Consider the following 19,220-nt stretch of genomic DNA (forward strand, 5'->3'; position numbering starts at 1 on the left):
GAAGTTCACCTAAATGTTTTCAGTAGCTTCATCTTTTGTCACATAGATCTCTGTGGTGTACCAGAAATCTCTTTATAGTTGCAACACAGTATTTTAAATCACTTTTTCCTTCATCCTGTAGAAAGAGCAGGCCTTCTTTTGTGTGGAAACTTTCTAAAAATATGTTTTTCATTTTCTGTATAATGGCAGATCATAAATTTGTTTATGATGTTTTCTTTGTAATTGAATAGCACAGATTGAAGTGCTCTGAAAAAAAACATTTATACTGCAGATGTGTTTGAAATGACATTCCAAATTTGAAACATCCCCAAGTCTCAAGGAGTTTGATATCTGGAACGAGGAACCAATTATGTGGTTAAGGCCACCTCCAGCTTGCTTACAAATGAATCTCATGGTACTCCATGAAATGTACCATTGTGAAGTAGTACATCATTATAAAAAATGAGACGTTTAGAAACATCTGTATTATTGTTTTATTTATTGTACGCATAAACTTGAAAAATGCTGCTTTCAGCCTGAATTAGAAGTGGTATAAAACCCCTTATTCCTCACGAGGAAGAAAGAACATTTTCAGAATGATACAGTGAGTATATTGTCCTACCTTAGCTCAGTCTGATAAATGATAAATTATATGGCTTGTTCTTGTTTGTGGAAGCAGTCTTGCAGCATCCATTGTGACTCCTTGCATGAACAAGGACTTGGGGGATCAGGCCCTTAATCTTCAGCGCATTAAGAAATCTGGAGCCAGAAGAGCGTGAAGTGTGAGCAGGGATATAAAAGTGTAACAAATCCTTTAAATAAGAAGAACAAAAATCTGAAAGTGTCTTTCTTTAAAAGCAAGATCGTAAAATCAATACAAGCATAAACTGGAAACGAATGTAAGAACTTCAGAAGGAATGTAACGTGAGCTCAACATTTATGATGGCTAATAACCTCGGCATTAGCGTTTTGCATTGATTGAAGCCGCTACCAGAGGTGTTTGAAAGATTAGGTTGGTGGCAATTACATTAGGCTAACCTGTAGATAATGAAAGACGTGTCAACACATGTTACACATGTCAGCATATTTAAAGATGAAAGAAAGTAGAGTCAAATTCAACAAACAGCAAAAGGAGGCTTTCAAAGGTAGAAGACAATTTCAATGAAAAATTAAAAATGAATTAAGGCTAATGACTGGATTTGTTTGTGTGAAAATGGTCAGAAGTAGTTGTCTGTGAATCAACATAGGAGTACCATTTTAAGTATGTAATTTTGAAAGAAAATATTTACTTTTAGATGCTGTGTTGTCTGCTGTGCAATAAAGATTTCATGAGAATGAATGCAGAAAATACACTTCTTGAGAGAAACTACTGCTTCAACAAAGCACAGATTATATCACCCAGACACTCGTTAAATGCCTCATTCAACTGCAAATGTTACATCTAACAGTGATCTCAAATATTGTTAAGATAACTAAAGGAGTTTAAATACCATATATTGGAACAGATAGAACAGGATATGCTCAAATTGGATGGCATGCGTGTATCACTGTATGTGGAAGCAGGATAGAACAGAACTGAATTTTCTTCCTGCAAAAGCCAACATGGAATTAGCCACTTTAAAAATACTAATGAGGTGTGAACTCAGATGATGTAGGTGAAAACCTATCCTGAAATACTGTTGATTTCTTTTTTTCTTCCATAGAGAAGTAGGTATGCCTCCAGTGGACTATTTGAAGTAACAGTTCTGTGATTACTAAATTAAGTCATGTCATGTTTTCCTATTTTTTATTTTTTTTTAAAGAAATGCATATTCCATGGCTTTAGGAAAATTTGGAAGGTTAGACTGCAGCATTCAGTACAAGAGAGAACATAAACTAGGGCTTTTAATCTGAATGTAGTGTTTTGTACTGTTTTTCCTTGACTGTAGCATTAGAGTATCCCTAATTCCTACTATCTTCATGAAGTGGTGGGTTCTTGACTCCACAAACTCATTAATGTAGTTTTCAGAAAAATTATTTGATTTTTGTTAAATATACTTTTCTTGTCTTCGTTTTGCTTTGTTTTGGTGTGGTGGATTTTGTTTGTTTGCTTTTTTTTAAAATTAATATTATTTATTTATTTATTTATTTATTAATGTGGCAAGACCCCATCAAAGCTCAGAGTCTGGTGTCAAATTCTGTTCCATGTTGAGCTTGTGTTGCTTCGCAGATACAATACTTTCTCTAAGTGGAATGCCCAAAATCTGGATCAGTGCTTTGAGGGAGGGCATCACCTAATGTGAAACTGAGATTGTAAAAATCAGTGAAGTTTTAGGCTTTGTATCTTTTTTTTTTCCTTTTTATTCTTTCTTTCTTTCTTTCTTTCTTTCTTTCTTTCTTTCTTTCTTTCTTTCTTTCTTTCTTTCTTTCTTTCTTTCTTTCTTTTCTTTTTTTTTTTTTTTTTTTTTTCCACATTTGGGATGATATGGAGTTTTTCTGCTTGTTTTTATTTTGTTTGGATTACTTACTAATTCTTAAATTAATTAAATTAATTAAAAATCAGTGTCAGTTGCCCCAATCCTCATTTTTTTCCTTCCCTTGTTAGTGCTAGTTCTTAGAGGGAGAAAAGTGTTACCATTCAAATCTAATAAATCTATTGTAATGATTGACTTTCTTCTGTTCTGAACTGAATACAATTCCATATGCAATCAGTACAGTTAACATCATGACTTTTTAGTATTTCAATATTTAATACTGCATGCGTACATTTATAATCCCACAGATACCATGTCTTTATTAATTGTAGGTCTTTGAAATGCACTTTGATATTTACAGCTTCTGTGCATTTCAACAGCTACAGCCATGATACATTCTGTGGTTTCCAGCATCAGGTCAGCCACATCTGCTTTTTCTTGGAGAATTAGAGCAACATTAAAATGATCTCATTTGCTGTCAAATAAGCTTGCAAAGTACTGTATACTGCATGGTTTCTAGTCTGGGAAATCAGTCTGGATAACTAACCTTTCACGCTTGGTTACCAGTGTGAAGAATGTCAAGGGGTACTCCATCCTGCAGAGGTGCCAAGCATGCTAGTCCCACAGAACACTTAAGCACATGCTTACCATTAAGCTCATAAGTACTGTCATTGATCTTAAGCGTGAGCTTAAGTGCATTATTGACACAGGGCCAGAGGGCTAAGTGCCATAAGAAGTCATGGTTGCCTATATCATTGGGTAAGGATAGTTCAAAAAAACCCCTAATTTATTACAGCTGCAGTTTCTGCAGTATGTTAAGTGTTATAAGGAAAGTGTTATGAAAAGAGGTGAGAGATGGATATTGTTTTGGATGTACCTGTGCAAATTTGCCTGTCTGATTTCAGTGGGTTTACCATTGCTGGAGGTGCACATTCCAAAGTAACCAAACTCTGTTAAAGACTGCAGGTCTGTTACACACTTACTGGTTTGTTTCACAGCTCTTATCCTAAGAGGGAATAACAACAAAACCCAAGCTTTGAACCAGTAAACTTTCAATCATGTGGGTTGTTCTTAATTGAGTATTTAATCTCATGGTTCATTTGAACACCCAGTCAACCGAAGTTCATTTCGTTTAACATGGATGCAGCCACTGAAAAAAGTGAGGTGAGGAGCATCTGCTTACATGTGCTGGTTTCTGAGTAGAAAAGAATGTGGAGTGAACAAAAAGGGGTCTGCCGAGGAGTTTCCTCACCTCCAGATTTTTAATTCTGTCAATTTTCTTGTTTTCTTCTCATACCATTTTCATTGTCTAGGACTGAACACATTGAATTGTATACCTGATAAGTTTCAGAAGCCTTCTGCTTTCTGTACAATAGAAAGCTCCACTTGGTGTTTTATACAGAAAGGTTGTAATACTAAGCAATGTGAGTTCCTAAGACTTCTCTGATTGTAGATTTCCCTGGAAATGGAGCTACTCTTTGGTCTTTGCTTATGACCTTAATGAAATGTGGGAGAATCCAGTGTGGAGTTAGATTGTGATACGCTGAGCAGCTTGCCTTTCATGAAGCTTCACAGAGTCACAAAGCTGTAGGGATTGTTAAGGATCTCTGGAGATCGTCTAGTCCACTTCCCCACTAAAGCAGATTCACTAAAGTAGGCTCCTCTGAGAACTGGATTTTTGATATGAATATGATTTTTGAAGGTTATTTATATGTAGGAATAGATGGAGGGAGACCTTGCATTAATATGTATTTTCTTCATTTGAGTGCTTAAGAATACTGTAATAATAGTCTACATTTTATGATGTCTTAATGTTAAAAAGGAACAAGACTGAAGTTGTGTGAAGCTTTTTCAAATACGCAATGGTTACATTTGGTGGCATCCTTGTTTTTTTTTGTATTACTAACTGGTTTTTATTGTTTTAGTGGGAAGAAATTAGTGGACTGGATGAAAACTACACTCCTATACGAACATACCAGGTATGCCAGGTCATGGAATCGAACCAAAACAACTGGCTTCGGACTAACTGGATTGCAAAAAGCAATGCACAAAGGATTTTTGTAGAACTGAAATTCACTCTGAGGGATTGTAACAGTCTTCCTGGAGTTCTGGGGACTTGTAAAGAAACTTTTAACTTGTATTATTATGAAACAGACTACGATACTGGCAGGAATATCAGAGAAAATCAATATGTAAAAATAGACACTATTGCAGCAGATGAAAGTTTTACCCAGGGTGATCTGGGGGAGAGAAAAATGAAACTTAACACAGAGGTGAGAGAAATTGGACCTTTGTCCAAAAAAGGATTCTATCTTGCATTTCAGGATGTAGGGGCCTGCATTGCTTTGGTCTCTGTCAAAGTCTACTACAAGAAGTGCTGGTCCATCATTGAGAACTTAGCTATTTTTCCTGACACAGTGACTGGCTCAGAGTTTTCCTCTTTAGTTGAAGTACGAGGAACTTGTGTCAGCAGTGCAGAGGAAGAAGCTGAGAACTCTCCGAAGATGCACTGTAGCGCAGAGGGAGAATGGCTAGTGCCTATTGGAAAGTGTATCTGCAAAGCAGGATATCAGCAGAAAGGAGACACCTGTGAACGTAAGTAAACATACAGCTTGTTCTAATGTGCAGTATAGGTTATATTGTACAGTTTTGTTATTTCACTGCAGCAGAAATACATCATCAGTCTGCTGATAAATTTTCAGATCCTCAGTCTGTGCTCTTCCTACTGGCCAGTCTAAAGCAGTCACTTCTGGTTACAGAAATCAGTGCTTGTGTACTGCATTTTATTCATTTTTGTTCACAGTTATGCCTCATGCAAGTTTTTAAATATAGATTCAGGACCGAAATTTTAAGTTAAAGGTGACATTCCTTTTACTTCTTGGTACAGAACTTTGTATTAATCATCTCTGGGCAGTTAAACAGCTTGCTTTTTCATATGGCCTTTGACAATTAAAAGGAATTTGAAACCAAGGAAATAAACATAGAATGAGGTGTGGTTAGTAATGGGAAGAATACACACACAATAAAATCTGCTTTGGAGATTTGTGTTCCAGTGCTTACAAATTTAGACACAAGAGTATTGTTTTAGACCTTTCAAACAGAATATCATGTTTCCAGACTGAAGTATGTTTCCCTTTCTGCAGCATCATTTTGCATAAAACTAACCTGAAACTTCTGGCTTTGTAGGGGATCATGGTGTGAATAGTTTGAAATACTGGCAAGTCAGTGACTAACTGAGTCGTACTTTCTAATTCAGTCTGATTTAGTTACACAGATTCCTAGAAAAATATGTACCCTTAGCGTTCCTGTCTGTGGATCTACATGTGCAAGAAGTTTCTGCTTAGTGTAGGAAAGGATATTTTGCCGTCTCTGCTTACAATAAAATCAAGACAGCTTGTTTAAAGACTGATATTTTTAAAAACATTTTTTAAAAATTATGTATAATTCTCATCATAAGATTACACAAGCTATTTATGGTCACATCTTTATCTTAAGAGGCATGCTAGTGAGAAATGTTGTATGCAAGTTCACCACACCCACATACACCCCCAAAACTATGAAAAAGAAAAACATACAGAATTTCGAAACCAAACCTAGCTGCAGTCACTAAACCTGAGATGTCCATGTAAGGACTTCAAATTCTGTACAGACTTAGGGTCACCCTACAGGAAAGAAAGTAAATGTGTTTGTTATTAATAAGCTGACCTCGGGGAAAAACACTGTTGTGTTCCTGATGAGTTTTTTAGTAGGAAATTCTATACAAGGTGAAGTTGATCTGGAGCCTTTGTAGCCTCTCACAAATCTTTCATTGTTATGCTAAGAAAGGATGAGGGCTTATACACTGTAGAGGGTGATCTCATTAGGAATAATAGTGATGTGAAAAACTGCCCCCACAAAACCACTCAGCAGACTGTATTAAGGCTCTGTTAAAAATATTAACCAGTGTATTCTATTGAGAACAGTTTTGAGTCTATCAAATGTTTCTTTGGAGTGAACAAGCTTTTTTTCCCCCCTTTTTTCTTAATGACAGACTTAGTCATGGTTGATGTAATGAATATACTAATTTTATTTCTCTTTATACAGTGAAGAGAAAGTATCCAAATAAAGAGGCAATATAAATACTGGGTAGTGGCTGAGAGGGGTGAGAGGTGGTGGTGGGGATAGAGAGAGGAAAGTAAAGTGTTTGGTAGCTGGAATTCAAGTAACTTATTTATTAAACAAGCTTCTTAATTTCTAACCACAGTGATGTTGACAAAAGAATTAAATGATAACTTGTACTTGAGTATAGCACTGTGCTCATTTGCGAGAACACTTCTCACTGTTGGCTTTCTTCCAAAGCAATTGCTAAGAGAATACGCTACACTGGAAACAGTCCAGGGGATCATTTATAGTATTTTTTTCTTTTCTTTCAGTGGTCCTATTAAGAATTTGAAAACAAACTCTGGCTCCATATTGAGGCAAGTTAATGTATTTGAGAGGGAAAAGGTGGGAGGCGGCCGCTCACCAAATGTGTGCTGCTAGCAGCATGGAGTCAGGCTGATCTGAGTGACTGTGGCTCACAATAGTAATTGCAGGCTGTAATGCTTGTTAGCCATGTCTGTACTTGAGGATGTTATTAAATATGATCAACTATGTACTGACCGATAATACAGCTGGCACACTGATACAGCGTCTGTTTTTTGTGACAGATATTGAGGGAAACTTATCTGAGCATTGACACTAATGCAACTGGCTATCTGTTACTGTCAAGCTGTGTAACAGATCAAGCAGAGGCGAGTCGATGTGTGCTTCCTTAACCCAGAGCTTTTATAGCCTTGTCTGAGGGCTCACTTCTGCAAATACTTTGTACCTGGCATGCTGTGTGACTTCTTTGGGACTACTCATGGTAGAAAGCATTGTGCTCTGTCAGGACTGGCTGAAGTCTGTGATTCCTCTCTCACACTTACTGTAGCTCACCTGAATTAATTTAACACAATAGGAAGGCTTTTTAAAGATACAGAATAATGCCTTATCTGTCTGCATTGTAGCAAAAATAGGAGTAGATGGCCACATTGTAGTTCCAATAGCTCTTCAACCTGTAACTCAGTGGGGATTTTCATTTGTGTTATGCTGGCTTGATTGGCTGACTGTGATTGAAGAATGTGATCCTTTTGCATACAGCTTTTCTTCTGTATGTGAAGTTTCTTGAATTCATATACTAAAACAATTGCCTTTTGATTTATACTAATTCTGCACTGCATGTGCTGCCAGAACACTTGTTTTTTGTTGTAGTTATTGTTGCACTGAATGCAACTAACTGGCAGAGTCTGGAACAATAAGAAAGGAAGCAATCATGAGTGACGAAGTGCACCAGCTAGACACCAAGCTTCCATTATTTGTTCATTCTTCAGTGTACAGACTTCTAAGCTGAATTAATATCTTTTTCAGATTAATTCTTGCTATTGATGCCCTGAGAGGTCCATACCATCTCAGTGTTCTATTGTAACAACATGTACAAAATAAGAGAGCTTAACTCCATACAGCTCACAGTGTTCATGTAAGGCAAAATCTTAAAGCTTGTTGTAGAAAGCAAGAGAAAACTAGATAGCAGTATGAACTTTGTATTGCAGTTGTTTTTGCTTACATACAAGTATACCATCTCCTCAGAGCTGATAATGTCTGCTAGTATTTGGAACTATATGAGGCATAGAAATTTTATATTGTAAAGGACTGTACTGAGAAATACCTAGCAAACATACCTGAAAGGTACTTAGCAAATCTTCTAACCTCACACACTGTGCTTGCTCCATCAAGAAACAAAAACAAAGAAAAAATAAAATGAAACCCACCCAAATACAATGGGATTCTCTCTCTCTGTAGTGGACTCCCAATAGGTATAACGTTGGTTTCTTTCTCACAGTGTAGTCCAGTCAATGTGTTGCACATATAAGGACCACACTGATATCAGTGATTGGTATGTGAATGAGAAAATGATTCCTTGAGAACTATATATAATGCATTTTTCATCTGTTCCATCTTAGTTGGGGATGGGATGGGAGAATTATATGTACTCAGTTGGAGCAGTAGAGTGATATTTCAGAAGGTAAGAAGCATCTCTTAATATGACTGAAGTGAGAAATTACATAGATGATTTGGGATCAAGTCCAGAAACTCAGAATTTGAGGCAAAGCCAAAGTGTAAGTTTTACGATTAAACATCTCATAACACTATATACATTAACAGTTGTTTTAGTGCCGCCTCAAATAGGGAGTGGGTTATAGTTACTTGTACCTTCTGTCTTCATGATGTAAAAAGGAAGCTACAGACTTTTCTTTCCAAACTTTGCCGTGTACTGTACATTGTGTCAGACTAAATGCTCCATCTATTCCTTCTTTTTTTCTTTTCAGAACAGACTTTTAGGCTTTGTGAAATATCACTTGATAACATAAGGCAACTTCTGTTTTGGCATCTCTTTGTCATATTGTGGTAAACTGGTGTTTTTTGTTGTTGTTGGGTTATTGACTTTTTTTTTTTTTTTTTTTTTTTTTTTTTAAATGTGGATGTTTGTGGTTGTTTTTTGTTTTTGGCTTTTAATATTCAGGAGCTAATGTGCCCCGTGTTTGCTAGTAGAGGACGATGAATTTATGGGGGAATGTGAATGAGTTGTTAAAAGAAGGGTTACCATGTTTCCAAAAAGCCTGGGTTGCAGGATTAGGCCCAGATGGTGTATCCCAAAACCTGTGGGTAATTTGCTAATTAAGTAACCTCGCTAGACATTCCTGTTGCTACAGCTCCTGTTTCACTTCCTGGATAAGTGGCAGAATGGTAAAATGCAAGCTGCTGAAGATCTTTTCTATCAAGACTCTAAATGTTACTTTCTTGAAGACGTGTTACCTTGCTTCCATTTGCCACCTAAATTACTCTTGGGAAGAGAATGTAATTACTCTCAGCAAATAAAACCAGGGTAAAACATGGGGACATTCCTGACAGTTCTGCCATTTTCTCCAGAGCTAATGAAAGTTCAATCAGAGAATGTCTACCTTCTTTTCATTCTTCTCCTAAGATATCAGGCAGTTTTTCTATTCTTTTAAACTAAATGTCACTGTGTGTATCAGGTCCCTGACACTAGTATGTAGAAACTACGAAATTTTTTAAAAAAACCCATCATGTTAAATATCTTTCCAGCAAATTCTAGCAAGATTTAGAAAAACAGAATATAAGGTAAAGGTAAGACCTTCAAGCTAGATGATCAAGAGCACAGAGTTGTTTCTACTACTAAATATAAACCTATGATCTCTACTTCAGTCCTCGACTGGAGTTCCTAGGCAGTTAAGTGTCTTGATTTCTTTCACCCTGGATTAACAAGTAGCCTTTCTAAAGTGTGATGTGAACATATGTGAGGTGTAAGGTGGTTGTAGATTGAAGTGAACAAGAACCATACGGTAGAGGCAGTTGAAATTGGTTAGCTCTCATCTATAGTGTCACCAGTGATAACATTAAATAAATCAAAATATATTTATATAATCAAAAATAAACCACAGAGCTGCTGACTGATTAGGTTTCCATGAACTCACTGGTTTGCTCCAGAAGAACTGACAGGAGTGAAATACTGTATGCAGATGGGCTATCTGGAGCCCAGAAGAAGCAAAACTGCTGCGTGACATCGAATGTAGAGCTTTCTTCTCATCTCTCTTCTTCTTCCCAAATTTTAATGTCTCTGAGGATTAATTTTATATTTGCATTTTGCCAGAGCTTTGCTGAGTATCAGTTTTGCAAACAAAATGTGTTGTACTCTCTTTTTTCCCTATCATCAGATTTACTAGTGAGCACAAATCTTGAAAAACAGCAATGAAATCAAACAGAACCTTAATAGCTTCTCCTTTAGTTACAGAGGAAGCACTAAAGCTGTCTTTACAGATCTGGGATGCCACTGCTGAATTAGCTCTGGTTTCTCAACAGCTGGGCCGTTAACTCCTCAGCCATAAAGTCTAGGTCTTCTCTTTGTTCTAAATGAAGCATTAGCTGGTGGTTAAAACGGGAATATCTTGGTGACAAATCTGTTGTCCAAAACCATACATCGTGCTTCTGTAGCAAACTCTTCTCAGAAATCTTTTGTGAGAAGTTGCAGTAATTAAGTGGTATCTTTGTTGTTCTTTTTAAAATATAAAAGGCTTTCCAAGGTGAAAAAAGCACTGGTTTGCTTGGAAATTGTATTGCATTTTTTTTCTTTTTTTCTTTTTTTCCTCCCACAATGTATGTTGATCTCTGGGAATTAAGCCATTGAAATTAATTTTAAATGTTCCCTCATTTCTGAGTCCAAATGTCACATGTGAAACACATAAGCCTTGTTAGGCTATGTCTCATGTGCATCCCTTCCTTCATGTTACTTTTTTAAGCAAGGCAAAAACAAGCAATAACAAAAAAGGTGCCGAAGACTGAAAAAAGTATCAGTAGAAAACTGAGAAGTCAAAAGCAGAGATAACGTAACAGAAAACTGATCAGAGAAAAGTGGGAGCATGTAAATAAATGTTTAACTAATCTGCTGTATGCTTTTATAAGACATTTACTATACAGATGGTAATATGCTGACAAAGTACTTCAAGCAAACTGTGCAGTTCAAAGTAGATATTGTCTGAAAACAGAGGCTTGAGCAGAGGAGTGAATTTGAAGTTCATATTAGAGAAATGGGATGAACAGATCTATGCTTGATATGATACTGAAGTTGAAATAAATGTAAATTATGTGTACAAAATGCTTTTGATTTTTGCTGGATCCCAAACTCGCTCCTTTCTCATGAAAATGTTAGCCTCCCCACATCATTTTTTATATAAGAAAGCAGCATTAAATCTTTGAGGCTGTCTGCTTTTACTTAGGATACTAGAGAGATATTATCTTATTATTTTCCTTTTATATGGTTTTTCATCTACTATCATCCTTATTACCACTTCAGCTACAGTGTAAAAACTAATTGTTGATTGTTGACTTCCCAGCATTTAATCTCAGTGTTTTCACTGTACAGTGATCTGTACAGCTCTGTCTGGAATGCTAATTGAGTTATTAAAAACAATAAACTAGCAGAATTTTATAGACTAACACTTTTTAAGTTGAAAACAAAATGCTTTCAAATATTAACTTCAAAGACAAAATGTTTAAGTGGATCTTTCTTTGTGGACGTAGTTTTGTAAATCACACATTTTATGTCTTTTTTTTTTTCCTTCTAGAAATGCTATAAATTCTGTTTTGTTTTTTTTTTTTTTTTGTTTTTGTTTTGTTTTGTTTTGTCTTAATAAAACATTAAGACTCTAACCAAGTTAAGAATAAAACAGTTTTTAACATTGTTTCTTAAATGAGTTTAAAAATTCTGTCTGCGGAGTTAACTGAAAATGCAACATTGTTTAGGAGACAGTTAAAATATGTATGTTTTCTATTATAAGCATTCACAGTGCACTGTGGCATCACGCAGGAGAAAAAGTCAGTTTACTATTTAATTTCAAGAAAAGTGACCTCTCCTTATTGAACAGTGAGATTTCTAATTCCTCCTATTACATTGCCTTATTGAGAAAACAGCAGCAATAGCAAATATATTTAAGACATTTAAAACATTTAAATTTTATGAAATATCTTCCATTCACTTACAAAAGCATTTATCCCTGACTACTTCTTGTTTTTTTTCTTTGCTCATCTCCATGGGTTCACTTGTTCTTCATGTTAATAAAAAGGTATGGAGTATTTGAAAGAGAATAGTACTATAACTTTTTTTTTTTCTTTGCTCATCTCCATGAGATGTAGTAGCTGTTCAGCTTTTAACGTTTTCTTTACTTCAATTTTTCTCTTTCAATTAAAAAAAAAAATCTTTTAGGAAAAGTATCTTTTAGAAGCTCCGCACATTTTAGGCAATTTTACTTAATATAATTTATAATTCAGAGTAAAAAAGACCACCTGGTATAAAGAGAGAGAAGAATTAGTTTATTATAGTTCTAGAGTCCCTATCCTGTCAATCTGTGTACGTACATAGCTTTATGTAGGTGATTGGCCTTGCTATCTATATTGAGGATAAAGTTATTTGCATCTGTAAGAAACATGAGGATTTTCCTACCCTGGGTAAATTACACTTATTGATTTTTATGGTTTAAATTAGATGTATTTTATTGTTAAGAAAATGCAGCTCTCTTGCAATAACAACATCAAGCATCTTTCTAATAAGTCTAACATCAATTATTTAGTATTTTATGGCACTTGACATAGCTCGGATATGTGATTGATAAAAAGGAAGTGTGTGATCAAGAAATGGAATTATAATTATTATTTCACAGTGTATTTAATATATACATAAATGAAGAACAGATATCATTTCCTGCTGTAATTGTGAAATAAGTTAAGGATCCAATTTTGAAAAGCTGGTGCAAATCTAGAGCCCTAGTTTTCTGGTTAACTACTGACTTTTGAACAGAAATATTTGATAGTAGCTCTTACCACAAGTAAATGTGCTTTAGAAATTGTACTCCTAAAATGGGGCTCCTGCTTTTCAGTAACTGACTATTTTAAGTAAGAAAAACCTTACACAGAAAACTACCTTTGTAACTGTGGGCTGAGGCTTCATCCCAAGTACTAAATGGCAAGAATCCCACCAACTCCATCAGCATAACACCATGTGTTAATATTTTCTTGCTGAGGAAAATGCTGAAGTTCTAAGTAGCTGTAAGCATATGCATAAAACTAAAGCTTTATTTGATGAAATGTATTTAAATTATTATTATTTTTTTTTATCAGGAGTGTATTATATTGGTAAAAATGTGTACAGAGAAGCATATATAAATGACACTTGAACATTCCACAGATGGTTCATGAGATGTATAAACTGTAGCATAATTAATGGATATAACCTGTTAAATTATTTCCTTATGTTGAGTGAGTGTGAAATACCACCCAGCCTAGATGACTGGTACTGATTTTCCAGTAGATTGAACACAGAGTAAATTCAACTATGCTAGCCTTCCTAGGTCACGTACCTCGTACATTTGTCAGGTGACTGACATGGTGTCCTCATAAAATATGCATATGACCAATTGCATATTCCCTTCACACATTAAAGTGTTTTTATGATGCAACTAAATTGCCAAGTATCCTCTGACACTTGTTAGAGCTTGTTTTTCCTCAAATGACCATATTTCTCAAATTCTTTTGTTCTAGTCTTAGAGCAAATGTACTCTTCATAGAGATCTAGCACCTTGTGTATGAGAGGGGCAGAGTGTAAAGTTCCTCATCTTCTGATAAAGAGAAAACTCAACTGGTGCTGGGAGCATTTATTGTTGACCTGATCCACTCTGTGTGAAAAGTTATTGTCTGTCGCCTACAACCTTCCGAATCTCTCTTTCTCAGATTATTAGTGGGCTTCACCTGGGAGCAGTAAAACAGCATTCTTTCAACTTCCTGATTGCATCTTTTTCTGTTTTAATCCATTCTATGGATTGATTTTGAGAACAATTGTTATATCTCATGAATGTCTGTGTGTAGCCTACTTGAACTGATCCATTTGTGTCCACAGGAGGCACACAGTTGGTTTTGAGAATCTAGTTAAAATCCCAGTCTAAAATTGTGGAGCTTTAGCTACCATGAATGTGCTTGAAGAATGCTGGCAACTGGGATTCTACAAAAAAAAAGTTCATTGTATTTTTAAAGATTTGGAAATCTGTGTGTCAAACAACTTAGCTCTGTTGGTGCTGGAATACGTTACACATTCAAAAATCAGTTGTTCTCCGTTCTGACTGTGAACGTGGTTTGAGTAGGCCACATGTGGCTATGATCACTGATCATGTTTACATGATCTCATTCAACTCAAGTTTTCCAAACTTAGGTCAATTATTTTTCTTGCTGAACAGAATTTGAACTGAGATCTCTTGCTTTAAATACTGCATGTCAACTAACCAACATGCAGTCAGTGTTAGAAGGTTTTAATAAGCACTGCTGAAAATGCTGCTCTCTCCATAGTCTAGCAGTTAAAACCATTCATATAGAGGTGTAGGTTCCAGTCTCTTTGGCGATAATATATATATATATATATATATTTACATATATAGATTGCTGATATGATTGTGTATTTGCTTATGTGGGTAATTTGTTTTTATGTCAAAGTAAATTCAGATGTATTAAATCTCTTTTTTCCTCTTAGACCGTAGTTTTAGTATATATTAAAATATGAAATAATAAAATTAAACAGAAATGAAAAGATTTCATGAAATTATTCTTAGATCATCTTTAGTATTTCTTTCTGAATTACTTTCTGGAGATAATTTTAGACTATAATTGGGATCTTGTTGAAGATGGGATATTCCTGTTTTATTTTGTTGTATAGGAACAGGCTCATGGTATGGCTTACTAGCTGAAAAAAAGCATTTAATCTCTCATGTTTCAAAATACCAACTTTCTTTCATGATTGATTAAAATAAATATAATCGCTAACTTGTCATTTTCATTTTTGTCCAACTTTATGTATCGAAAACATGTCCTCTGCCAGTACTCTTCAGAAAAAAATAACATTATTTTCCTTCTTGTAGCATTATTTTGTGTTATCTGTATGTGTTTATGCAGACAAATGGAAAACTTTGAGAATGTATGCAGTTTTACTGACACTAGCTAGAAAAGGAAGCACAGATTAAATCTCCCCATATGATAGCTGGGAGGAAAATGCCATTGTTTTAGCAAATCCCAAAGCTCCACATTGTCACCTAATTAGCTCACCTAAGTCTCAGCTGAATACAATCTGCAGCCTGCTACTGGTAAATGTGAAAGTATCATGTGCTTAAAATCATAAGCAGGGTTGAAAACTGTGCCCCACGGTGCTTACTTATGAATATAGAGTATTAAATCTGTGATCAGTGACTTTCTTTTCTGCTCGTTTCACTAACCATTAGCTGCATATCATTTCATTTTCTGATTAAAAGGGGCAGTTCTTTGACTTCATGGTGTGTGTTCTCGTCTGTCTGCTTTAGTTTGTCAGTTGAGATAAGTCTCTATTTGCCCTATTATTTTGAAAAAAAAAAATAAAAAATCCAGTCAGTGGAATTGCTAGTGAATAATGTTAAAGCATTAGGGAAAGAAATAGCATTTTTCTACAATGCACATTTTCCTGGATGAGTGTGATAGAGCAGGAGACAATCATTTCCCTACTTTTGATCTTATATCTTAAAAATTTTGCTGTCGTATGTTGAGTGACAGTTGTGGCTTCATTTATTACTCTAAAATATGCAGTTTTTACAATGGTATGAGATTCAAAATTCCATGACACAAATAGAAATGATTGGTTTAAAAAAAAAAACAAAACACAAACACAAATAGATAGTTGAAATAATGTTCAATCTTTATGCAGATAAATTCTTTTTCCCTTTCCTTAATGCCAGGACTTAAGAAAAATACAATCCAAGTTCTCTGAGAGCAAACCCCACATTTTAAATTCCACCACTTAAAGTGATTTTGTGTATTTAAGTAATGACAAGAGTATTCACTATTAATTAACATTCAGGAGATAACTGATTGTCAGTTGCCAATCAAAGTGGTGTTCTGAAGAATGTTGACACTGATTGATGGATGTGTTCTGGGACTGTGCACAGATAGGCAGCTCGGGTCATCTGAGCACATAAAAACAGTACAGATCTGCTCCACATACACAAAATAACTTTTGTGCTGTCCCATCTTCTAAACGGAGAATATTCTGCCATGCACCCTGGATTTACTTGATTTGTAAGATAAACCTTAGCTTTCTTCTTTGTTGTTGTCAATTAAGAAGAGGCCAGTTTAATCTTGTAAATGCAGGTAATGTATAATTGCTGTTTGCAGCAGTAAGTAGCTGAGTTGCTTAGACATTCAGACTGAAACAGTATTTTTTTTAATGCTGCTTTATAAAGTGCTATCCGTACTTAAATGTATAATAATGTAATTTATTCTTTAGGAGGAGGAGAATCCCAAACTTTATATTGAAATGCACAGGTGGAGGAAGGTTTTCAATCTTAGGTTCTCTACAATCTTTTCAGAAGCGAGTTCTAAATATCTATAGTCATGTGTGATGTCTCTATGTGCCCGAGTCAGTATTGTATTTGTATTCAGTGAAATAAGACTCAGCCTTTGGCACCGTTAACAAGCAACCTGTGCAGTGTTAGGTGTGCCAGCAGAAGTTCCTATAGTGTGGTGATGAGCATGGGGACCAAAGTGGTGGTAATGAGAAGGTTGCGTAGTGCTGTCCATCTCTTCCTGCTCAGTTGTTTTTTGTGGCTGCCCAGGACCAGTTTCTTAGTTTTATGGTTTCCTTAATGATCTTTCTTTCCAAGAAAGATGTAGATGCCCTTTGTACATCACATATAATTAACACTTGCCCTGTGTTTGCTTGCCTGTGCCCTGTGGGAACAGTGTTTCAGCTTCTTTAACTTTTTTTTGGTGGACATGTGATCACAACGCAGTGGTAGTAATTAGCTACAGAAAAATTGTACGGTAGTTTGTGGACAATATAGCGCATAGATAGAAGTGATACTTTCCTGTATTGGTAGTTCATTTCTGGTGTATCGCATTCTTCAGAAGTATTTATTTCTCTTTGTCATATACTCAAAACATGCCTACAAATATATCCTAGAGGACTTGGATTTAACTGTAGTTGGATGGCTGTCCAACAAGTTCCTGAAAAACGAGAGTATCATGTGATTGGATCCCTTTTTCTGTCCATTATGAGTGAAAACTAGTACTGTACACATTTCTCTAAGTAAAGAAATGGATCTGTCTCCTCCTTAAAACTCCCATAGCTGAGAAATGCTGTAGTTTCACCCAGCCCAGATGGAAGTAGTGTGCTGCTGGAAATCCTTTGCCAATCTATCCTCGATAGCAGTTTCTGAAGCATATTGGAGAAATCTGTTGAGAACTGTCATTATTTCATATTTATGTCCCAGTTCTTTCTCTCCTCCTTCCAAGTATCTGCAACTGGAGTTCCTTAACACTTCCTTTGGGGCTGATATAGCACGCTGAAGAGGCAGAGCACCCTGCTTTTACCCAGTGGAAAAAGGGACTACAAATGTTTTCGTTGCAAAACCAGTTATTTTCCCTCGAGTAAAATCTTGCTTGCTTTATTCATAAAAAATAAAATAAAATAAATAATTAGTCCCATTGGACTAGTTGTGAGAGTAAGAAAAACAGGAATTGGCCCCATGTCATAACCATCTGTTATTAACACAATGAGCAAGGGCCCAGTCTTGCAGCCCTTGCTTAAAGCAGTTTATTTAATAGGGGTTACTACAAATATGAAAAATGTGTGTTTTCCTCATTACTGCGGCAATATCCCTACCAGTAGTGTTAAAAAAAAAAAAACAACAACAAAAAAAAAAACCAAAAAAAACCACCCAACAACAACAAAAAACTTAATCATGAGTTGTGGTGTACAATCACACAACTGCATTATTATGTACTGCAGTAGGCTGCAATAAACATCTCAAGAAATATAAGTATTACTTTTTTTCAAAGATCACTTCAACTTCTTTCACACTTTTTTTTTGTTTTGTTTTTTTTTTGGTTTTTTTTTTCATAGTACATCTTTTGGTTTTATGACTGAATTGTGACTGGGTTTTCTTTTCTACTGCTTTTACGACCAACATTAACTTATTTTTGGAACATGGCTAGTTTGAGAATGGTGCAGCTTCCCCCCTCTGCCCTAGCGGGAAATGTTTGCCCTTTTACTTGGAGGCTCCAGCTCTCTGCCCTGCAAATCATACCTAGAAACGTTTTTGGAAAACTGAAATAATTGGATCTGAACATACTATTTCATAGCAGAAAGGTAGATTTTGTGCCCTGATAGGCTTCTATAGTCTGGATTCCTAGCCTGGTTTACATTTTTGTGTCCATTTGTGATCCCATTTTGTATTGGCTCCAAATCTGTACTCCATTAAATAAATAAATAAATAAATTAGTTTTGATGTTCCTCATCCATTTTTAACATCAACTTTCACATGCAGCATTTTAGTTTTCAGAGTTGTACTAGAGGAAATAATTAGGCCAAAGGTTTTGATGTGTGTGTTAAATGTATGCCCTTTACCTCTGGCTATAGACCTACGCTAGGCACAGCAGTAGTCATTATAATCCCGTGGATTGCACCTCAAGGATACCAGTCACCCTTGATAGCTATACTGTTTTTAAGGGTGGCTTTGCGCAATCAGACTGGCTGAGAGCACATTCAATAAAGCCCAGAATCCAGGAAAAAAAGTAAAAATTAAATTCAAAGTCAAGACGTTTCCTTAGCGTACACTGAAGTACAGGAATTGTTGTATTAGATCAAAGAAGTGGCTTGCTGAATTCATTACTTTTTGATAGCAATGGCCAGTAGCAGAAGTTTAAAAACAAAAAAACAAAAAAACAAAAGAGGTATACAAGAATATCAGTTTTGTTTTTCTTCAACCCCAAAGAATTCCCCACAGCTATTTATTATTATTATTATTATTATTATTATTATTATTGTTATTGTTATTGTTATTATTATTATTATCCCTTTTTCTCCAGTCATTGTCATTCAAATGTTGAAAGATATCTGATAGTTTCCCTTCCATGCATGTGATATGTTCTCATCCATTTTGTGTTCATGTTGTATTTTTGTGGATTTTATTAAGTTTGTGGCCTTGAATTCAGATAGTCTGAACATTCCTTGATGTTGATATAATTAACAGTTAAAGCCTTATATGATATAAAATGCATACTTTGAACTTGACTGAAAATCCCCCTTAAGGATTTGACATAGAGGTACAGACAGTAACACTAAACTGATTTCTGTGCATTTAAGGATGT

The 19,220-nt window shown here is 35.4% G+C and overlaps 1 protein-coding gene across 8 annotated transcripts in view; it reads left to right on the plus strand.

Moving 5' to 3' along the window:
- Nucleotides 1-19,220, plus strand: part of EPHA7 (EPH receptor A7) — a 157,636-nt gene that overhangs the window by 4,470 nt on the left and 133,946 nt on the right. For all 8 annotated transcript variants that reach the window (XM_015858872.3, XM_015858876.3, XM_015858873.3 and 5 more), the window contains exon 3: nt 4,358-5,027. In XM_015858872.3, the coding sequence (XP_015714358.2) occupies nt 4,358-5,027 (670 nt within the window). The remainder of the gene's footprint in view (nt 1-4,357; nt 5,028-19,220) is intronic.

Source organism: Coturnix japonica, chromosome 3 (assembly GCF_054131305.1).
Source record: "Coturnix japonica strain WE chromosome 3, WE-NBRP24, whole genome shotgun sequence".
Classification (NCBI taxonomy): Eukaryota; Metazoa; Chordata; class Aves; order Galliformes; family Phasianidae; genus Coturnix; species Coturnix japonica.